We start from the raw sequence: 23835 nt of genomic DNA, 5'->3' as shown, positions 1-23835 counted from the left end.
TTCTGAGTTTCTAAATCTCTCTTTAAATGATATTTGTCATGAATGTAAAATGCTAACCTAAACTACATCTTTTTTTTCTCAGCTTATATTTTCTGATAATTTTAGGAAAAAACAAATGTTCACACTCAAATAAAATTATATTTTCTGATAATTTTAGGAAAAAACAAATGTTCACACTGAAATAAAATTATATTTTAGAATGCTTTGATTTGTCTTTATTCCTTTGTTTTTGGTTGATTTTATATTATACATTCAGCTGGTTACTCAATAGTTATATTTTTATTGTAATGATTACATTTTTCTTAACCTATATTAGCAAGTTACCAATAGGTAAATTTTTTTTTTAGAATTAATTAATTATAATTAACTATTTTCTTAAAATAATTAATTGAATATTTAACAAGACCTCTTTTAGCAATTAATATTTATAAATAATTTTTTTTATATAACTCTTGTTATACTCGAAATTCGGCCATCATTTCAAAGAAAGGCACGTGTCAAATTAGGAAGAATATGAATTAATGAATGTAACAGTAATTATATTTGAAAATAGAATAACTCATTAATGGAGAAGTAACAGAGTATATTTACAACTCGCTGACTATAACATCTTAAGCGAGATAAAAATATACAAACGGTTGTCTCATACGTTAACGAGAAGTCATATGCCATTGGATGTGTAAGGCGAGGCATCAACCTCATTACACATGAATAGATGAAGGCGAGATATAATGATTGTTAAGACACTTAGCGTATAATACACATTATATTAACTAAGTACAACAGCTAGAAGAACTTCAGTGACGGATAGCGAGACGTCCATCTCGCTATAGGAAGGAATGCTTTCGGTACTTTTACTAATCAACTTCAGACATCTTTCAATGAGATTCATAGTATCAGCGAGTCAGTTCTCTCGAACAGAAGGTGACATTCAACTAACGTTGGTTGTTGAAGTTCATCTTGTCACCAAGCTCGCAGAAGTGACAAGGCTAACATTATTAACCTCGGAGAAGATGTGGGAAAAACTCTAGCTCGTTATCAAGGTTATTGATAGCGTGTTCCTACCGAGACATCACAGAACATTACGATTTACATTATGTTTAATACACGATTACCTTGATCCGGTAAAAGGAGACCTATCACAGCTGTGTGATTTTCAAATACTAACCGTATTTATTTTACGTGGTATGTAATCAAACCCCACGATTTCAGGGGATAATTGTTGTAAAGATATCAGCCAACTATGTAATTAACTGCCTGACTATGTAATTATAAATAAAGGCATGTTACACTAATAAAGGGACGAAAAATTCATAAGAAAAAAAGCCCTAGAACAATATCAGAAATCTAATAAGATTGACTAGTGGACTATGCAGAATTTTAACTACAAAACCAAACCTTCGTGTTCTTGCTTTTTTGTCTTTACTATTTCTATTTTCTGTGCAAGTCTATCACCATTTAGGCTCAAATCTAGTTGACGAAAATCTGCGTTAACAAATCTCTACTATAATTATTTTAACAGTTAAACTATTTTATTATATTATTTACAATGAAATTTTATTTTTATTTTTACAAAAATTAGACTTCTTTTTACACAAATTAGGATTCTCTTCCTGTATAATAAATTTTTAAATAATTAATTATTTTTAAATGATATTAAATTATTTTTTACAACTAGAAAAACTAAGTGTGTATTTTTCTATTCGAGTTTGTGGTTGCTTCATTTTCTGGGGGAGCTTGACTTTATTTTTTGACTCTGGTTTGATTTTTTGAGTAAATGACTCCTTATAAAAAAAAAAGAATAGAGGAGTTTAGCCTTTTTTTTTTTTTTTTTGAAAAATACATTCAACCTATTTTAATTTTTACTTTTAAAATATTTAAATAAAAACTAAATAATTAAGTGTAATAATTTTAAATTAAAGTTATAGGTATAATAAAATTTTAATTATGAAATTATATGAGTATAATTTTAAATTATAAAGAGTTTTCCTATAAAAATTTTAATAATTTAAGGGCAAAAAAAAATTGCTAAAAGATTCTTTTTTAATAATAAATTACAAAAAATTAATTAATAATTATATTTTATTTAATTTTAAAATATAATTAATTTTCATTGAAGTTTAATAAGAAAATAAATTATTAAGTGACTATTAGGTTATAAGTTGATTATTATTTATTTTTATTTAATTTTTAAATTAATCACAATCATTCAATAATAATTTAATGGTTAAAAAAAATATAACCATATTGGTTACATATTTAATGTAACTATTGAAACTTCCTCCAATACATTATAATGTTAGTAAATAAATTAGGATTTTAAGTTTTCATGTGATTTCGAGATATATTTATTATTTTATATAATCTCTTATATTGTATGTAGCTGTGGGTTAAATAAATAAATAATAATAATAAAAAAAATACTTGGCTGTTTTCTATTTAATACTTTCTTCCAAATAAATTCTCAAAAATTATTGTGAAAAAAAAAATCATTTTCTCCGACAAAAAAAAAAAAAAAAACCATATTTATCAAAATTTCTTTAAAAATGTCATACTTTGTGTATTACATAATTTTGCATTTACTCTCCACTCCCACCCAAGTAGATATTAAGATAATACGTACATACATACCTTATTAATTATATAATACAGAACTAATGTTTGACTGCATTATTTATTGATTTTGTTTTAGTCGTTATATGTAATGCTGCTAACATTCTCATTTTACATGCTAAATATTTTAAAACAAACTTCAATTTTTTTTTCTCAAAAAGGAAATAAAATTAATTAGAGTTTAAAAGTGTTGTTTTTTTCTCTTTCCTTTTCCTAGTTAAAGTAATCCATAAATAAAATTTTATTTTCAAACATATATATAGTTGGTTGAATTTGACAAATTATTTATTTTTATATATCTTTTTCCTTCATATTTTGCAGGTGGTATCATTTCCTATTTTGGAGAAATTAAAATTGTACAATCTTGATTCTGTAGAGATGATCTGGCCAGCTAAACTTCAAGATGCATCTTACATGCAGAATTTAAAAGATTTAACTGTTTATGAATGTCATAAGTTAAAGTATCTGTTTTCTTCTGCTGTGGCAAGAAGTTTCATTCAACTTACAAAACTAACTGTAAATTACTGTGAGAATATGGAAGAGATTGTAGTGATAAAAGAAGAAGGTGGAGAAGAAGAAGGTAGTTCCAATGACACCATTTCCTTCCCTAAACTAGAGAAGATTGAGCTTGAGTATCTTAAAAACCTCAAAAGGTTCAGTGGCGGAAAGCATTCTCAAATGGAATGTGAAGGATTAATGAAGAGAAGTTGTAGGAATGAATTTGAAGAAGCTAAATTACAACCTTTCTTCAATCAAAAGGTACGATTTACATTTTATTTAGTTTCAATATGTCTCTCATGAGATGCATACCTTGTTTCAAAAGTGGTCAATAACACAATATGTTTTAGAAACCTAATTAAATATAACAAGAGTTAATAATTTGAAAGGGAAACGAATCATCACTAAACATAAATAAATCTTTATATAATATCACTAGGTAACAATGTCGCGCTTCGCGCAGCTCTTCAAATATTTTTAAACTATATTATTTTTTAAAATACGACAAACTAAAAACTAACTAAAGAGTCATCGTCAATTTAAATTAATAATTTTAATATAAAACATCAAAACTATATAAATTCCCTTAATTTAGCAGCTTCTTATTGATTCGAGCTAATTATTTACATACATTTTATTTTATCAAATTAATCTAACTTAAGTTTATAACAAAAATTCAAACGTCTAATATTTTGGTACATATATTTTCTAAATTATTAAACACAATAAAAAATAATAATCTTATCCTAACAATTTGTATAAGCTTAAATAATATGCTATAAAGACAAAACAAAAATAATAATTATGTTTTGTTGAGATGTACTTTTATTTCATAATTGAGAATGTTTATTTAAATATAAATGATACTCGATCATCTTTTAATTCTTTGGAAGACGTTTTCAAATCTCTCTTTATTTTATTGAGATGAGATCATACACATTTTTCATAATATATTATATATTACATCTAAATTATAAATATATTTTTTTTTTTGCTGAAAAAAAAACAATTAAAATTCAATTAAAAATATAATCCTCTTCACTTAATCTCTAAATAGAGAAGTTTTCTTTATATTTGTGTATCCAAAAAGCTTCTTTCTCTAAAGTTAGCTATAATTTGATGAAAAATATTTCATGTACAACAAATTATTATGTAAAAGTATCTAGAAAAATGACTTATAATAAGAAGTTGCTCATATCTCTTTATTATATTGCATATATATATATTATTTATATACAACTTAATATTAGGATGGTATATTAATATAGAGTTTTCATAATATTAATTAATATAATGCATATTAATATAAATGCATAGTTCTATATTTATACTTTGTATACATATAATGACTTAGTAACTAATAGAGTGGTGTTTAAATATGAGTTTTTCATATTCTTAAGAATGCAACCAATTTTAATGTACATTCTTCTTTTTGTTATTGTTTCTTTTATAATTATTAAAAAATTAAAAAACTAAAAATTAGAAACAATAGAAAAAAATAGTAGTTGTCATGTCAATCACACTTTTATATTTACCTTTATATGAATATATAGATATATAAGATATAAATATAAATAAATGAAAGATATAAATTAATATTTATTTCTTATTATTATAATTATATGGGTAATAATGTGCATAGATTTTATATTTGAGTTTTATTACATATTATTTTGTTTTAATAATTGGAATATATATAAGCAAATAACATATATAAAATATTCTATAAAAAAATATTCAAACAACTGTTATATATTTTAATAATTATTTATGTATTATATATGTAATTAATATATAAATATTAAAACCAAAACTTATTATATAATAAATCACTTAGTATACTCTATTATACCTATTATCAATATATTAATTAGAAATACTACATATTTTTTATTTTAATTTATATTGTATTATAATCTCATTTTTCTTTTGGTAAGCAAGAATGATCATATCAAATAATATTAATTAATAATAATAGATAATAAAACTAAAATAATTAGTATTATTATAAAATTCGGTTATTTTTGCATCTTTTAATTGGGTAGGTTAGTTTTATTTTTTTAATTATTTAATTTTTCTCTTTTAATTAATTAATTATTATTTAATAAATCTTAAAAATTAGAATAATATGAGATTAAAATTTAAAATAACCACAAAATAAATAAATTAGAAAGTAATAAAAAGATCATGCCACAAAAGTATATCAAATAAACTTTCATTCTATGTGAGGAGCTTATAACATTTTCCAGTAAGAAATTTATTCATCATTTACCTGATAAACATCATTAACATGTATGACAAATGTGCTATTTAAGAAAGTAGAAAACTCATGAGGCTTTCAAAGATACTTCAAGATTGGTGCTAGTTCTCCTTAATTAGCATAGCAAAAATTTCTTTACATGAATGCTTGTTGATTGACATAACCTACACTTAAAATTGATACAAATGTAAGTACATATGCTAATTATATAAACATGTATATATGTAAATAAATATATTTATACACTTAAAATATTACATATAAGTTGCCTAACAAAGATGATTATTTTTATCCTTTATATTTTGCAGGTGGTATTATTTCCTGTTTTGGAGAGAGTAGAATTAAGGACACTTAATTCTGTAGAGATGATTTGGGCAGATGAACTTGAAGAAGTATCTTACATGCAGAATTTAAAAGATTTAACTGTTATAGGATGTAGCAAGTTAAAGTATGTTTTTCCTTGTGCTATGGAAAGAAGATTGGTTCAACTTAGAAATCTGAAGATATGGCATTGTGATAATATGGAAGGGATTTTAGTGATAAAAGAAGGAGGAAGTGTGATGGAGGAGCTTCACCTTATAAATCATCATCATCCAACAATGGCCTTGGAGAGATTGGTTATAGAAAGATGCCGAAAAGTAAAGATGATGAAGAGTTGGAGGAGTAGAGAAGTCGTAGAGGGTGAAGACCATACGTTCAATGAAAATAAGGTACACACCCTTTCATTTCATTTCATTTCATTTCTTTCAATTATATTTATTGCTATGTCATGCATCCATATAAATGTTCATTTTCAAATTGCTAAAATACATTAGATTTTACACTGACTTTTTAAAATGTAGTCAAAGAGTTGACTCCTAGGAAAAAATATTTTAAAAAATGAATTAGGTCGTTCATTTTAGAAAAAAAAAATGAATTACTGAAAATATATTTTTTTAAAATGCTATGTTTAGTAGTCTTTTCCAAGTGTGATATCTAGATGTTTATTCATGATTGAGTTTATATGGTGAAGGTATACAATAGTAATGTAAATTAGAATTTTAAGTTTTCATATCATTTGAAAATAAATTTGTTATAGCTAGCTATGGTTTAACTAAACTAAAACTAGGATTTTAAGTTTTCACATTCTCTTTTTTCTTTTGTCTAGAGCATACAAATATATCACAAAAGTACTTTTTATGTCAAATATAATTAATACAATTTTTACATCTTTGATTGAATGGTAGAAGGAGAAATTATAAACAAGTTATATAATTAAAAGAGGAATTTATAATAGGGCAACAAAAACAATATTATTAAGAAAAATGTGTAAAAAAAATTATTCTAAAAATTTATACATTTTGAAAACTTATTACATGAAACCATACATTTTAATTATTAAATAATATAAATAATTAATGATTAAACAAATTACCATAAATAGATTAATGTAATTAATGTTTGTAATATTATTTTGTAATATCTTATCCTTATATTTATTATATTAATGTTTTAAAAATTATTAATAATAAAATATGTTTATTAAAACTCAAAATAAATAATTTCGTAAACTTAATTAAATAAATAATAAACAGTTTTATAAAATAAACAAGTTGAATATTTCACTACAACAAATTTAATTATTACCGGCGGAAGCATCCGCCGGTAATAAGTATGTAGGCCGCCGGTAATTATTAATACCGGCGGAATCCGCCGGTATTAATTGGTCGCTAATAATGGTTATTACCGACGAAAGGGGGGTTCCGCCGGTAATAATATTAATACCGGCGGATTAATAGCGGTGGGGTCCGCCGGTATTAATATTTTTAAATAATAAAAAAAAAAATATTAAAATCATAAATACCGGCGGACCCATCCGCCGGTAATAATAATTTTAAATATTAAAAAAAAAATATTATTCTGATTATTTAATATAATTAAATTAATTATAATAATTATTTTATAAATAAATATATTAATTAGAAATAAAATATCAAAATTAAGAAATTAAGCATTAAACATTAATTAAGAAATTAAGTATTAAAATTAATTTGTCCATTACAATAAAAAATATATTAGCTTAAATAAAATTAGAAATTGTCTTTAAATAAACTTTAAAACATAACACATAATTAAAAAAAAACTAACTATCATTGTTCAAATCAGTAAACTCTAAAAATTCATCTGCATTTGCGTTAAGTCTTGAACCATCAATATTTTCACGGGATTGAGCCGGCGGGGCAGGGTAATAAGGTTGTCCAGTCTGCGGCGTAGGTAAGATCTCCACATATTGTCGAGGGTGCGGTCGAACCAAAATTGGTTGTTGTTGTTGTTGCTGACTCTGAGCACTGAAAAAGACTCCATACATAGGCTGTTGTGGAGATCCTCCCATTTGACCATACACTGGTTGTTGCTGCAACAATGACCCAAATTGACCGTACACAGGGTATGGTTGTTGGGATGAGCCTCCAATATTACCAACCATAGGTTGTGTCTGAGATCCTCCAGCGGCTTCCGAAAAAAATATAGGAGGAGACTGTGAGGGAAGCCCGAACATGTAATGCAACTGAGGCGATTGTGAAGAGCCAGCAGACATGTTGGGAGAATGTTGTTGTTGTTGTTGAAAAAACTGGGGCTGCTGAGGCGATCGTGGTTGTTGTTGTTGTTGTTGTTGTTGTTGTGGCATTGACGTTGGAGGGGGGGCTGAACTGGACGCGCTACCTTGCGGTTGTGATGGTAAAAATTTTTGTAAAAAATTATTAAACCTCGGGTCATGCAGAGACGCGTCACTGGAGGTGCCAGACTGATCAATCTTATCACGCATTTTTAACATAAACTCGGCGAAGACTCCCATATCTTCCGGAGTAATGGATGAAGTCGGTACTTGTGATTGAGCTCGACTTTGAGTACTAGAACTTGATGTCGAGCTGCCTTTCAATTTATAACCCAATCCTCTTATATAGTCCGACCGGCTCCCAAGAACTTTATTCATAGCTTTCAATTGCTTGTATTTGCTAGCAGACCCATCGCTGGAATCATCTTCTGTATCTGTCATGCTAGCAACCTCTTCAAGCATTTTCTCCTGACCAAATAAAATATTAGAAATACAATAACAACAACATGCATTAGTTGGAAGAAAATTATTAAAAAACATATTTAAACTTACATGTAGTTCTTTGCATGTCTCGCTGATCCAAGTGTTTTCTGTTCCTTTTTGATGTGGCCTTTCTTCCAAGTATCAATTGCGTAGTCTTCGGGGACGTCCTGTTTAAAAATAGAGTTAGTTTATGCTTAGTAAAAGAAATTTCTAATAAAAAGTTGATAATTTTACTTACATGTTCATTTCGAGACGCTGCCATCGACCTCGAGCCTTGCGTTGACAAATACTGCATTTCTCCTCTATTTTTCTTGTTTTGATTTGAACGCGCCCTGAATTTTGGGCTCAAAAATAAGTCAATGATTTGCTTCCAACTCTCGGTAGTGCAGTGATCAGGTACTGCTTCAATTACACTTGCCAAATCATTTGGATCCCCGGAATAATGTTCCTGAAACCACGTGTGCCTGAAACCAAATCATTATAAAATAAACAGCAATTGTGCTTGCACACATGAATTGACTCATACCCCAATCCTAATTTTTTCAATCTTTTCTTGGCATCATAATAGTTCGATGGAATTTTATTTTCCTTTGGAAAAGCAAATTTTAGTAACTTCAGTAATTCATCAAATATGTTGTTAGGAATTTTTCCCCTAACTTTCAAATGCAATAATTTTGCCAAAAAGTTAAGAGAAGATATCCAATCACAACCAGGATACAACTCGGCCTCAATTTCTTCAAATAATTCGTCGCGCCATTGATTTGCATCAGGATTATCATCCATTTCGAATGACGGCTGAAGGAAGTCATCCACTATTGGAATCATCTCGTCAATTTCAGGATCATCATCAGCAGCATCATGGTCGTTCATTGCATTAGTGGCACTAGATTCTGCTTCCCCGTGGTATGTCCACTTCTCGTAACCAGTAAAAAAACCCCAATCGAATATGTGTGCTTTCACAACAGGTAAAGTTTGAAGCCTATTGTTCACACATCTTATACAAGGGCACCTAATCCTACCATCACAATCTTTACATTTCGAGGCCATCTCTAAAAATGCATTTAGACCATCCCAATATTGTGGACATCTACGATTTCGCAAAGTGGTCCAAGACTTGTCGATTGTCATCTAAAATTTTATGAAGACATAAGATTTAAAAGTATAACGAAAAATTGAATCATCAAATTTTATGCTATTTTATGATATTTTATGCTATTTCATGATATTTTATGCTATTTTATTAAAAAAAAAAATCATTATTATTTTAATATTTACACAATTATTTATATATTATTAAAAAAAACATTCATTATTAAATACATTTTCTATTTTTAATTTTTAAAGATATATTATTTAAAAATATTTTCCTATATTGAATCTTTTTCTTAAAAAAAAATTATATTTAAATTCGTACAAAGTTTTTTAATTCATTACATCAAAATATTTTTTTTTTTGCTTTTATATTTATTTTTCAAGTATACATAATACAATAAAATTTTCATTTATTAATTTTTTTATATTAAAAAAATTATTATTTTATTAATATTTTTTTTACATATTTTAATGTTAAAATTTTATTATTTAATTAATTTTTTAAAGAAATATTATTTAAAAATATTTACCTATATTCAATCTTTTTCTTAAAAAAAATTATAATTAAATTCGTACAAAATTTTTTAATTCATTACATCAAAATATTTTGTTTTTGCTTTTATATTTTTTTTTTTTCAAGTATATATTATAATAAAATTCGCATTTATTAAATTTTTTTAAATCAAAAAAATTATTAATTTATTAATATTTATTCTTTACATATTTTAATGTTAAAATTTTATTATTTAATTAATTTTTAATATTTAATTATTAAGTATATATTTCATAAAAATTTTTTTGTTAAGTATATATTAAAAAATTATAATTTAGATTTTGAAATCTTATTTAATAATTTACATGAAAAAGTTTATTTTTTATATTGTATACACATAAAAATTAATTATATTTTTTTACATTTATATACTTAATGTTAAAAAATATTATACTTCTAAGTATTTTTTCCAATAATAAAGATTTATTCTAATTTTTTAATTACATTTTTCAAAAATAATCAATTATATATCAATTTTATAATTTTCTATATATATATATAAGTTGTTTATATATATTATATATACAGTATATATACTGTATATACTATATATATACATTATATACAGTATATATAATGTATATACACTGTATATACAATATATAAAATACAATATCCAATATACAATATACAAAACACAAAATACAATATTTCCAAACACATATATATTATATATTAACATACACACAGATTTATATATATTTATATACCATTTACAAAAAATTTCACAATACACACAGATTTATATATATTAATATGCATACATATTTTATATAAAAATAATATACACTTATACTTACACTATCAATACACACAGATTTATATATATTAATATACCATTTACAAAAATTTTCACAACACAAAAAATAAAATACCAACAGAAAACTAAAATCACCAACCTCTTTATTTTCTGGTAGAAATTTGTATTCCTCCTCCGACGTTGCAAATCTCCGTTAGCTATTATACTCCTACCCAAAACTTAAACCAAAGATAACAAAAAAAAAATAAAATTACAAAACAAATTTTAAAACCGAAATAATATAGCAAAAAAAAAAAACAACAAAAACTTTACCTTTGCTATTAAAAGCTTCGTCGGCGCCGGAGATGGAGGAGGAGAAGGAGAAGGCGCCGGAGATGGAGGCTGAGCACAGGAGGAAGAGAGGGAGACGGAGAAGGAGTGAGGGCTGGAATGGGTTTTTTTTTGAAAGGAAATGAAAAATGTTTTCAGCGTTTGGGGGGGATAATTTATAGAATTTAATTACCGGCGGGACCCGCCGGTAATAAATAGGGTTCCGCCGGTAATAATACAACGGTCAGACTCCCATGATTATTGCCGGCGGAACCCGCCGGTACTAATCCGCCGGTAATAATTGTTTTAAATTTTGGGCGGTCAAATTCCCGCCCAAGGAATTAGAGGCGGGATTTCCGCCGGTAAAAGTGTGGTCCGCCGGTATTACTTTATTTTTTTTTAAATATTATTTTTTTTTTTATTTTCAAAAAACAGTACCGGCGGATGACCAAATCCGCCGGTAATAACCAATTAATACCGGCGGTTTAGCCCCGCCGGTACTAATTCCGCCGGTAATGATCAATTTTGTTGTAGTGTTTATTTATGAAAGAATAAATATTTATATTTTAGTATGAATTAAGCTTTTTTTTTTTTAATAAAATACAATATAAAAATTATAAAAATTAATATATAAAAATATAAATCAATGTTTAAAATTACTAAAAATAAACATGACACACATAGAGTGACATAATAAATATATGTGAATATTATTATTTTGTTTATTAAATTAGTATGTTTAATAAATAGAAAACAAAATAAACATATATATACATGCGAAGTATTTTATATTATTAACATGTTTATTATAATTGTAAACATAAAAATAGACATAGCCAATTTATACTAAAATAAATATATTTTCTTTCTATTATTTCTATATATTGATTATTTTCTAATGAGTTAGTGAACGAATTTTCTATTAAAATACAATTCTTACATCAAAAAATAAATAAACAAGCATAATTTATAAACTCCAAATATTATTTAATTAGAAAAAATAAACATGATATAATAAACAAAAAAAAAAGATAAAAAAAAATTTATATATATTATTTATTTTTAAAAAATTACTAAAAAATAAACATGTCACACATATATAGACCATATAATAAACATATGTGAATATTATTATTTTGTTTATTAAATTAGTATATTTAATTAATAAAAAATAAAATAAACACATATATACATATAATAGTGTATGAATATATTTATATTGAAATTATGTATTTATGTTTAAATTTAACAAGAATTATGGAATCTAAAAAAAGAAATATAAGATAGTCAATAATTATTACCATATATATTATAAAAAAATTAAAAAGAAAAAGTTTTTAATTGTATATAAAAATGTATGAGAAAATGGTAATAAATTTTTTTACACATATTTTGTAATTAATTAAAATAATGTATACAATAAAATGCCCTTTATAATATTATATAGGGAAATTTTTATATATATACATTATATACATTAATATTACAAAAAAAACGTTAAATGAAAACAATGCATTTGTATGCCGTGACACGTCATCAAGCTTACCGTGATTAGCTTGAATAATTTTGGAACCACCGGCGATGAAGGAGACGCGCCCACAATTCCATATTTCTCGGCCATCTCTGCGCGTGGTTCTACTGTTTAAAACAGAAATCTATAAATACCGTAAGAATAATACACGAAAACGAAAAACAGAAACCAAACCAACTTTGAACGAAAAAACACCATTGACGGAAAAATACAGATCTCGACGAATCTGAAAATTAGAGAATCGATCATCATATCTCTCAAAACTGTTGCTGTATACAACAAGCAAATCATCGTCTCTCTAATTCGACCTACAATTCAATCCATCAATAAACCTATGAGCTGATCACAACAAACAAAAAATCGAAAAACCAGAAATCGTTGCTTCGAGGAAGAAGAAGAAGTCCGTCAACTACAACATCGAAAACTAAATCTGAATAAGGTACCTATTATACATTACGATACATACTACTGCTTATAACACATTACACCTTCCAATTCCTGAAAACACCTAAAAATCCATCATGTTTGTTAATTCTGTTAAACATGATTATTTGACAATTAATCAGTACTAATCAGATAGTTTACCAGTTGTAATCATAACTGATAGTAAACTAATCAATACTAAGTACTTTAAAAAATACAGTACACTATAAACCTTCGTAATTGTAATCGCTCCAACATTATAGTTCAACATATAGTCATCTAATTAGTAAAACTGCATATAAACCTTACTATAAAAAATATAAAATTTAGTTTATGAACATCACACCTATTACATGTTTATTATTTTTGTATATACATAATGTTTACTGTATACAATACTTAACATGATTAAACTAAACAAATCACGCAGGAATATGGATGTTAGAACGGTTGATTCTTTTTTACAATGGAACTTGGGTTGACAAAACAACATACGTTGATTATGAAGTCGAAGGTATACTAATTCCAACAGATTGTTCACATTATGAGCTTTCTCACATAGTATACGAAGCTTTGAATTTGGACAGAAACAAATATACGATTGATCTTCACTTTCAAGTAACTGAAGGCATACCACCAATAAGAATCAAAGACAATAGTGGATGCAAGTTTTATGAACAAATACGAAGGAAAAATGATGATGAGACCAAATATCCTATCTGTGTTAACATCTCAACATCCACAACCGACAATGAACACAATGATAGAGTAAACTATACCTACAATGGGGAAACTAGTTTACAAACAAGGCAACTGCTACCAACAAGAACAGAATATGCAACAAAGATGGCAGATTATGTGATTGAACAAACTCAAATATCGATGGAAGAAAGCTCCGAAGAAAATCAAATAATTTTAAATCCTCAAGTTGCTGAAATACACATTGGCCAAGTTTTTGCAAACAAGGAAACCCTCCAATAAGCAGTAAGCCTTCACTCAATAAGATACAATCAACCTTTCAAGGTAAAAAGATCATCAAAACTAGACTATAAACTAGTCTGTATTGATGATAACTGCAACTGGACATTCTTAGCATCAAAACATGGAAAGACTGACATGTTTATCATAAGAAAAATAGAGCATACTCATACATGTTCATTGGACATCACTGGAGACCATCCTCAAGCTACAAGCAACTCTGGTTGGAAAGGTTATAAAAAACAAGTTTGTAAACCCAAAAAGAGATTACACTCCAACAGAAATTGTGGATGACATGGCAGATGATTACAGTGTCTCTATATCTTACCAAAAAGCATGGAGAGCTAGAGAAAAGGCAATTGTGGATGCTCGTCGCTGCCCACAAGAATCATACAGTGAGATACCATCAATTTTATACATGATGCAAATATCAAACCCAGGTAATAAAATACTTCATCAACATAAAGTACTAATATGCTATATAGGAATTTATACTATAAACTAATTGGTTACTTTTGAAACAGGAACAATCACAGACCTAGTAACAGATGAAGATAACAAATTCAAATATCTATACTTTGCAGTAGGTGCTTCAATAAAAGGTTGGCAACACTGTACACCAATAATAGTCACAGATGGAACCTTTTTGACAAACCAACATGGAGGCACTTTGTTGATAGCAAGTGCACAAAATGCAAATAGACATATATTCCCACTTGCATTTGCAGTAGTAGATTCCGAAAATGACAGCTCTTGGGAATGGTTTCTTCACAAAATAAAGGAAACTTATGGCGAAAGAGAAGGTCAATGCATCGTATCAGATAGACATGAGAGTATACTAAAAGCGATAAAAGAGACCTTTCCGGATATAATGCATGGGGTATGTTGTTACCATTTGATGAAGAATATAAAAATGAAATTCAAAAAAGGAGGTGATGAGCTCAAGATTGCATTTAATAGTGCATCTAAAGCTTACAACATAGAAGATTTTGAAAAGAGCATGCAAGACTTGGACAATATAGATGTAAGAATAAGAGATTACTTGGTGAATGAAATTGGTGTCGAAAAGTGGACAAGACTATATGGCATGAACAGGAGATACAAAACAATGACATCAAATATTGCCGAATCGATCAATGCGGCCTTGAAAGCAGTAAGAGACCTACCCATCGCAACTCTACTAGAATGCCTACATTCATTGGTGCAAAGATGGTATTGGGAAAACAAGAATAGAGCCCAAAAAAATACAACAACACTGGCAAAAATACTCGAAAAAACATTAAAGAAACAAAGAGATATGAGTTTAAAGTACAAGGTAATTATGTATACAGAAAAATAAAAATTGCTTACAAACATATTTACTCTGTTGTAAACTTAATAATCGTTTACTTGATTAATACAGGTTGAAACAGCAAACCTTCTGGTATACCAAGTACACGACAACAACAGATCTCACATAGTAAACTTGGAGAATAAAACATGCAGCTGCCAACGATTTGAATATGATGAAATGCCTTGCTCTCATGCAATGGCTGTACTAAGCAAAAGGAACTGTCTTGCTACAAATATTGCTCATACTACTACACGAAAGAAGCTTTTATGGCAACATATGAAGACAGTATACTCCCATTAGGTGAGGCAACATCATGGAATATACCAGCATTTAATAAGAAATATTGTAGTCCTCCCACCTAAACATAAGAGAGCTTAGGAAGACCAAAGAAACAACGATACAAAAATGGACTTGAAGCAAAAGCACAAGTGGTATGCGGTCAATGTCACCAGAGAGGACACAACAAAAGATCATGTAAAAATGACCCAGTACTAAAACCACCAAGAAAAAGAAAAAGATCATAAGATCCTGAGGTAAAATGAATAAATGTTGGTAAGCATCAAACATGGTTACTAAATAGACAGTATACAAAAACAATTTACAATGATAATTGTTAGTTGATAAAGCTTTTCAATGTATTAATACAAACTTTTAATAAAATGATTACAATTCGCTTAGATTCAAGTAAGTTTTTTTCCTCCTCTATATATGAGCAGTTACCAAATATATGAACGATTACTAATCGTAATTTATTTACAACCATTTTAAAGGTTAATAAACCATCACATTGGTTTATATCACTTAGAATGGTATACAGAAATGTCATTGGTTTATAAGATCAAACAAAATTAAACAAAAATCACATAAAAAATGCCAGAACACTAAAACTAAATTCTAAATCCAAAAAATTAACATATTGTCTCACGTAAATACATAACATAAAAACTGCAAAACATACTGTGCCAGTAAACCAAAAGGTTACTTCAAAATTAAAATAGGCAAGAGTCTCCTAAAATATTACTGTTCCAAACAGTTTCTTAAACAAACACAAACATAAACCTAAAAACAAAACAACATGACATAAAAATACACATAAAGTTCAAAAAAATGTAAACTAGGTTTCCAACATGTTGTTCTATTACATAAAACTATGGCATCCTTCCTGGATGCTCCGAAGTAGACTCGTACCCACCCAACTCCTTCTTCTTTGCATGAACAAACAGATCAACACACAACTTCTTCCGAGTGAATGCAATGTCCAACTTCTTAGGAATCTTATCAATCAATCCATGCATGAAGAAATGAGCATACTTTATGATAAAAACACCACAATCACTACATCACAAAAATAAACCCATAGCAATTGTCAGATAACAAAAAATAAACAATAACATAGAATCATAAATATAAAAAAAAAAACAAAGATAGTTACCTATCCTCTTGTTGTGGCAAATTATCAACCACGACAATATCAAACGCATCGATATCTTTTACCTTGCCGGTGCTTACTACTCCCGTCAATATCTTTTCTCCCCTCATAGAAATTAACATGTGACAGTAAGATAGGAATTATTACAGCAAATGCACGAACAAAACTCTCTGAGTTGTTCTTGTACCTCCCAAACCTCATAGAATTCAACACTTTTAAGCATCTCATCTTAATGTCAGGAATACACAATATCCAATGAGCAAGAACAATCACGTTAACAGCATTAGTACGAAATCAAGCTCGGCTGGGTTTATTGCATAACATATAAAAACCCGCTATGTATGCAAATTTTGCCTTAGAATCCTTCTTAACCGAATCAACATTTTCACCACTTGCAACAAACTCATTATATACTTCAAAAATTTGAGAAGCAAAGAAGCAATCGGTAGTATTACCGTAAATTTTCACGGATTTGGTCATACTTTAACTTCTTTCTCAAATAGTAGAAACAAACATCAATATGCCGCAATAAACATAAAACAATCCAAAGTTATAAACAAATATACGAAAAAGTATACAATAAACAAAAAAAAATATATAATAACACACTAACCGAGCATGACAAGTTCTTCCCAACAGTAAGCAAATCATAGAACCACATCTTATCATCAATTTGACAAACCACAAAATCCAATGGAACCTTAAGCTTCCTATGACATTCTTTAAACTTCTTCACTTTGTTTTTATCATTAAACCCAATCTTAAACCACTGATCAAAAGATTTAGCTTGCACATCATCAATCACATTGAAAAAGCCAAATCCAAAAGCACATGATCCAGGACGTCCACCTTTTGGTTTACCAATACTACCTGAACCAAATTCTGTGGCATACGGACTGTTGTATACAGAACTAGGTTTCCTCTCTCTATTTCCAACTGTAGGAGTTTCTTCCTCCAATTTTATAGACTTTCCCTAGCATTCAAAACAATTACAAACAAATAAAAAAAAAAGTAAGTGAAAAGAAAAAAAAAATAAACTACCAAATAACATAAACAAAATAAAAATAAACCTTTTTCAAACTGTCTTCATAGGAAACCAAATGATCATTAACAACCTCCATGGTAGATACAGAAAAGCTTTCTTGAGAACCATGCTTCTTCTCAACACCAACAACATCAGTCTTAAAATATCATGCAAAAAAAAAAAACAAAATATATGTAAACATAGTAAACCAAAAATCAATACTCAGAACATAATCAAGAATTAAAAAAAAAAAAAAAAGTAAACAAACCTTGTCCAACCCATAGGTAGATAAAACATCAGCATTTGTTGCCTCTAATTTATTTAAAGACTTATCCTAAAAACAAAAAATAAAAATAATTAAACATGACAAAATGATTCAAAATATAAAATAAACTAAATAAACAAAAAAGTATACAGTAAACAAAAAATGACAAACCTTTTTAATGCTTCCCTCATAGGCATCAATCTTTTCATTTATAATCTCCAAAGCAGACACAGTGATACTATCCTCAGTGCCTTGACTATCAAACAACTTTCCCTTACTACAAACACCTTCAACATCATTTACACTTGCATCTACATCAACTGCTCTGCCCTCAACATTATCTTTATTACTCCCATCTGCAACATCTTTTGCTTCTTCAGTATTCTTTCCCTCAACATTGTCTTTATTTGTCCCATCTGAACCAATAGCTTTAACAGCATCACCACCCCCCAAACCCTGTAAATATACAAAACAAACATAAAAAACATTTGACAGAGACAACAACCAACATAGTAACAAATCATCTAAATAATGAAAAAACTAAAAAATAAATAAACTTGCCTGGTCATCACCACCATCATCTTCATCCTCCTTAGATTTTTTAACAACATCCTTAAATAGGCCATGATCATCAACAACCTGTTCTTCATCATTCAATTTATCAGTATTCTTTTTTTCTTCAGTAAACCAATCAGGTTTACTAGAAATAAAACTCATAATATCAAATGAAGGAGCATCATCATTAAAAACCTACAAAAAAATAAAAAAAAACCCATTAAACAATAAAAACATTAATAACATAAATAAAAAATATTCAAAAAACAAAAAATATTCAATAAACAAAAAACAATATACTAGTTTACAAAACAATAATAACCTGAGTATATTGGATATTCTCATCGAGTCCAACAGTTTCAATTGCATCTTGACTTTTCACATCAAAACTTCAACATCATTTAAATCATCATTCTTGCAACAAAAAAAAAGAAAAAACCAACAAAATCAAAATAACATATGAAAAAACAAAGAAACATCTAATAAACTAATAAAATAAACATAATCAAACCTTGCCATCGCTCTCATCAGGACTATCATTTCCATCTTTAGAAATTTTTGCATTTTCAATAGCTTCCTTCAACTCATTAAACTTCAATTCCATAAAAAAAACCAAGCCTTCACTGATCTTTGAGTCAATATACGACTGAAGACTTAACTGCAACTCCTTGAATCTACCCTCCAACACATTATTCAATACTTCAATAGACTCATCAGTCTTCTTTTGCCTAGAAATAAACTCCTTCATCTTACGCATCACACCATCGACATCAAAACCACCAGTAAACTCCTTCTGTACACCAGAAGATCCAACTCTATCAACATTAAACTTTGAGAATGGAACATCATCAAAGTCATCATCTGACTCTTCTCGGCCAATAAACTCCATTCCAGTAAGCACCAATAAACCTTTTATTTCATCTTCAGTAGGCACAATATGTTTTCCTTTCAGCTAGCAAAACAAGAAAAAATAATTAGTTTACAAAATATAATAAAAACAACAAATAAACAATTTACAAAATATAAAAAATACCTTATTTGAAGATAGAACTTTCTTCTCAACTTCACTTGAATTAGGATTTCCAATACTCTTCCATCTACAAAACCTATATGGTTTACCAGAATCATAGGAACAAAACTTTGCCTTCAAGCACAAAGGAATGGTTTCATACAACCAAACCAAAAATGCAAAAGGTAAACCAGGAAGTTTATAAGATCGAGGACCCTTTTCCAAATGTTTCCCTTTAACCTTAGCAAGAGGCTTAGCAACACCTTTTCCCTTCATAACACCCCTCAGACCAATCTTTAAATTGTGCAAAGTTAATTCAAACACTGGTATACCCCATGGAAAACTACCATACTCATCAACCCCAATTATGTTCAAAATCTCAACAGGAACTTTTTTTGAGTAAACACTACTAATCAAACAATTAGTAACAAGGTACAAAACAGCCATCTTCACAGCATACTCATCTGACTTGAAATCACTATACATAAACCTATGCTCAACAAAGACTAACGATCCTTTGTCGATCACAAAAATATCGATCAACAAAAGCATTTTCTCCGTGTGTATACTTACTCAAATCGGCATCACCAACACACAAGAAACCAGAAACAACAGCAAACTCAGCTAAACTGAATCTGAAATTCTCATCACCAAACTTAAACCACATTTCTTTTTCATTTTTCTGATATACCTCCCTATGTAAGGCATTATGAACTAATTGAGACTGAAAACCAACAGGATGGCTATCCAAAAAATAACCAAAACAAGTATCACGAAACAACTTACGTTGATCTTTAGTCAACTTGGAATTAATATTTTTGACAACAATGTTATCCTGATTAGGGAATAACATCACTTTTCCCTGAATCTTTTCACCAGGCTTGAAATATAAATCCCATTCCTGTAAAAAAAAAATGATATACAAAGAAATCCACACATTAAACTAAAAATAAGCATCAATAAACAACTTCACAGGATACAATAATCATTTAAATTTGTAAACCAATACTTTCCACTGTAAACAAAAAAAAAATACACATCAATACCTAAAAACTATAATAAACCATAAACATACAAAAATAAACCAGTAAGCTTAAACATAAACCTAAATAAACAAAATCGAAAAAAAATTAACAAATAAACTAAAAAATCAATAACAATAACCTAAAAATAAATAATCAAACCCTATAATAAACAAAAACAGAAAATATATTTGTAAGCCAAAACTTTCCATAGTAAACAAGAAAAATACCCATAAAAAATCTAAAACCCAAAAATAAACAAAATAAACAAAATAAAACAAAATAAACTTAAACATAACCTAAATAAACAAAATCGAAACAAATTAACAAATAAACCAAAAAAACACATAAACAGTAACCTAAAAACAAATAATCAAACCTAAAATCAACAAAATAGATTACAAACATCATGAAAAATAACAAAATAAAAACAACACCCAAAAACCCACAAATAAAAACCGACTACAATATAAACCAAAAAAAATATTACAAACAAACATCAAAAACATTTAAAAAAATAAAACAATAAACTATAAAATCTAAAAATAAATTAAACCCCTAAAAATCGTAAACCCAATACAACCAAATAAAAAATTAAAAATCATAAAAATACCTTCAAATCATTACGAACTTCAACCTCCAAGTCTTCACTATCATAATCCTCAGGCAAATCTTCAGCAACTTGCTTCATCTTTTTCACATTTCGAACATCTTCTTTCTTCACTTTATCAACAACTCTTTTTCTCTTTTGCAATGCCGAGCCACGGCTACCATCCGATGATCCACCAGAACCACCAGAACGATCAGAATCATCACGATCTCCATCATCGGAGACATTTTCCATTTTCTTCTTATCAGCAGCTACCTTTACAGAATGCGAAGGAGAAATTGAGGAACGAGTTTTAACCATTTTTTAGGTTTACAGATGATAATAACAAGGCAATAAACGAAAATGATGCACTCAAACTCTCTTGCTAATACAAAAATAAACCACCCCAAGAAGAAGAAACCCTAACCCCTATACTCTGTATAAAACGAAAACAGAGAAAAGAAAAGCTCAAGATGAATATTTATAAAAACAAACTTACTTTCCTTTTATACAAACACTTAAAAAACCATAAAAATGGTAAAATAGAATATAAAAATAAAAAAAAAAATGATTACAATCCTCTAAAACCGTCCATAATTTGAATTACACATGCAAAAAAAGTGGCGCGTGAACAGTTGCACACTGCAACATGGAAGACGTGCAGGACGTGATGTGATGACGTCATCACACATCACACGTCCCATCCAGTTATTTAAAAAAAAAAAAAAAATGAATTAAATTAAAAACGGTATAAAAAACGGTACATTAACATATATAAATGACAGCACCATATTTTTGTAAAAAGAATGCAATTAAAGTACTGGAGTGTAAATTTTCCTATTATATATATATATTGATATATATATATACATTACAAACAATTATATTACTATACATATATTTTCATTTTCTTATACTATATAATAAGTAAGGTTTTTTTTTTTTTTTTTTTTTTTTTTTTTTTTAGAACTTGGTAGTTGATGACTCTTTTTTATTCAATTTTTATATTAATTGTATATAGGTTATATTTATGGAAATTATTCACTTTATTCATTCAATAAATTAAGACTCCCTTTTTCTATCCCACTTTTGATCATTATTATGCTTATCATTTTCTTTCTCAAATACAAGTTTGAATGTTAATTTTGTTAAATAATTTTATATAAGAAACATAGACACTATTTATTAAATACACATATAAATCGTAAATTTTTATGTATGCATATAATTATTATAGATATTAAATTTAATAAATATATGATATTGATAATCGAAAAATAAATGTTTATATATAAACTCTAGTGTCATATATTGACATTGTTCATTAAACATATATATTTTGTAAACTTATTTATACAATTTTTAAGGGCTTTTCTCACAAATGTACAACAAAAACAACACAATTATAAAAAATGTGCAAAAAAAAAAAAAATTATTTTAAAAACTTATATATTTTGAAAACTTATTACATGAAACCATACATTTTAATCATTAAATATATAATAAAATATGTTTATTAAAACTCAAAATAAACAATTTCGTAAAATTAATTAAACAGTTTTATAAAAATAAATAAGTTAAATATTTTTTTATTAAAACATAAATATTTATTATCAATTTTAGTATGAATTATTATAATTTAATAAGATTTTTTTTTTTTAATAAAATAAAATATCAAAATTATAAACATTAATGTATATAAATATAAATCAATACTTAAAATTACTAAAAATAAACATGACACATAGAGTGATATAATAAAGGGGTCTTTTCAATATTATACCTAAAATTGATTTTATTTATAAAAATACCTTTAAGAAAATTATTTGCACAAATACCGATTGCCACGTCAGCATAAATACCGAAATATAAAATAATTACCGAAAATTGAAAAAAATAAAAAAATCTCGCTTCCAGAAATTTCAGTGTTTTGCAAATTTTAAAAAAAGCAACCTTTTGGTTGCTTTTGATGTAAATAATATATCAATTAGTTACTTTTTATTAGAAAAAAATTAATTCAAGATAATTTTTTTCTCATACACATTTAGTTGCTTATTTTGATCAGACAACTTTAAAGTTAATATATATAATAATTTTTATATTGTAACTAATTCTATTATGTTTTAGATACTATTTGGTAACTTTATAAGTTTTTTTATTAACATATTAAATTCTTTTTATTAAATAAATTTATTATTAGTATACTATATTTTAACTTTTAAATACAAAATAACAAAAGACTTTAAGTTAAGTTATGATGTTACTTGATATGTTAAAGTTTATTAAATTTTAAATTTTATTACTTTTTGTTACAAAATATAAAAAAGGAATAAAAAAGTTTCTTTTAACACTGATCGTCCTTTTTCGGAGTCACTAAAATGTAAGAGAGATATCTAAATGTTAGAGGAAAAATACAAAAAACTAAGAGAAATAATAAATTTAGAGAAAAAGAATAATAAAAAAATAATAATAAATGAAGAAGATTTTTTCAAAAAAACAAATTAATAAATAAATGA

At 27.2% G+C, this 23835-nt stretch overlaps 3 protein-coding genes and 1 long non-coding RNA gene across 4 annotated transcripts in view; 1 reads left to right on the top strand and 3 right to left on the bottom strand.

Annotated features, from left to right (window-relative positions):
- Positions 1-23835, top strand: part of LOC133038992 (disease resistance protein At4g27190-like) — a 59564-nt gene that overhangs the window by 18633 nt on the left and 17096 nt on the right. Inside the window, exons 2-3 of the mRNA XM_061117746.1 lie at positions 2935-3372; positions 5680-6081. Of these exons, the coding sequence (XP_060973729.1) occupies positions 2935-3372; positions 5680-6081 (840 nt within the window). The remainder of the gene's footprint in view (positions 1-2934; positions 3373-5679; positions 6082-23835) is intronic.
- Positions 12865-22121, bottom strand: LOC133038993 (uncharacterized). Its single transcript, XM_061117747.1, has 3 exons — positions 21344-22121; positions 20360-20609; positions 12865-13394 (listed from the first exon to the last, which is right to left on the bottom strand). The coding sequence occupies exons 1-3, from the start codon at positions 21638-21640 to the stop codon at positions 13261-13263; spliced, it is 681 nt and encodes a 226-aa protein (XP_060973730.1). The 5' UTR covers positions 21641-22121; the 3' UTR covers positions 12865-13260.
- Positions 16385-16907, bottom strand: LOC133038995 (uncharacterized). Its single transcript, XR_009688541.1, has 2 exons — positions 16859-16907; positions 16385-16761 (listed from the first exon to the last, which is right to left on the bottom strand). It is a non-coding gene; the product is annotated as an uncharacterized LOC133038995 (long non-coding RNA).
- On the bottom strand, positions 17699-19082 carry LOC133038994 (uncharacterized). Its single transcript, XM_061117748.1, has 4 exons — positions 18706-19082; positions 18316-18600; positions 18148-18213; positions 17699-18036 (listed from the first exon to the last, which is right to left on the bottom strand). The coding sequence occupies exons 1-4, from the start codon at positions 18859-18861 to the stop codon at positions 17893-17895; spliced, it is 651 nt and encodes a 216-aa protein (XP_060973731.1). The 5' UTR covers positions 18862-19082; the 3' UTR covers positions 17699-17892.

Source organism: Cannabis sativa, chromosome 6, assembly GCF_029168945.1.
Source record: "Cannabis sativa cultivar Pink pepper isolate KNU-18-1 chromosome 6, ASM2916894v1, whole genome shotgun sequence".
NCBI lineage: Eukaryota > Viridiplantae > Streptophyta > Magnoliopsida > Rosales > Cannabaceae > Cannabis > Cannabis sativa.
This window is presented reverse-complemented; position numbering and strand designations above follow the sequence as displayed.

Coding starts and splice junctions, on each gene's coding strand:
- LOC133038994 (XM_061117748.1), bottom strand. CDS start 18,861: ATGAGTTTTATTTCTAGTAAACCTGATTGGTTTACTGAAGAAAAAAAG. Junction 18,601..18,705: donor ATGATGGTGGTGATGACCAG/GCAAGTTTATTT, acceptor GTATATTTACAG/GGTTTGGGGGGTGGTGATGC. Junction 18,037..18,147: donor CTACCTATGGGTTGGACAAG/GTTTGTTTACTT, acceptor TGATATTTTAAG/ACTGATGTTGTTGGTGTTGA.
- LOC133038993 (XM_061117747.1), bottom strand. CDS start 21,640: ATGGTTAAAACTCGTTCCTCAATTTCTCCTTCGCATTCTGTAAAGGTA. Junction 20,610..21,343: donor AAGTTCGTAATGATTTGAAG/GTATTTTTATGA, acceptor TTTTTTTTACAG/GAATGGGATTTATATTTCAA. Junction 13,395..20,359: donor AGAAATGTGGTTTAAGTTTG/GTGATGAGAATT, acceptor TTTACTAATTAG/ATGACTATATGTTGAACTAT.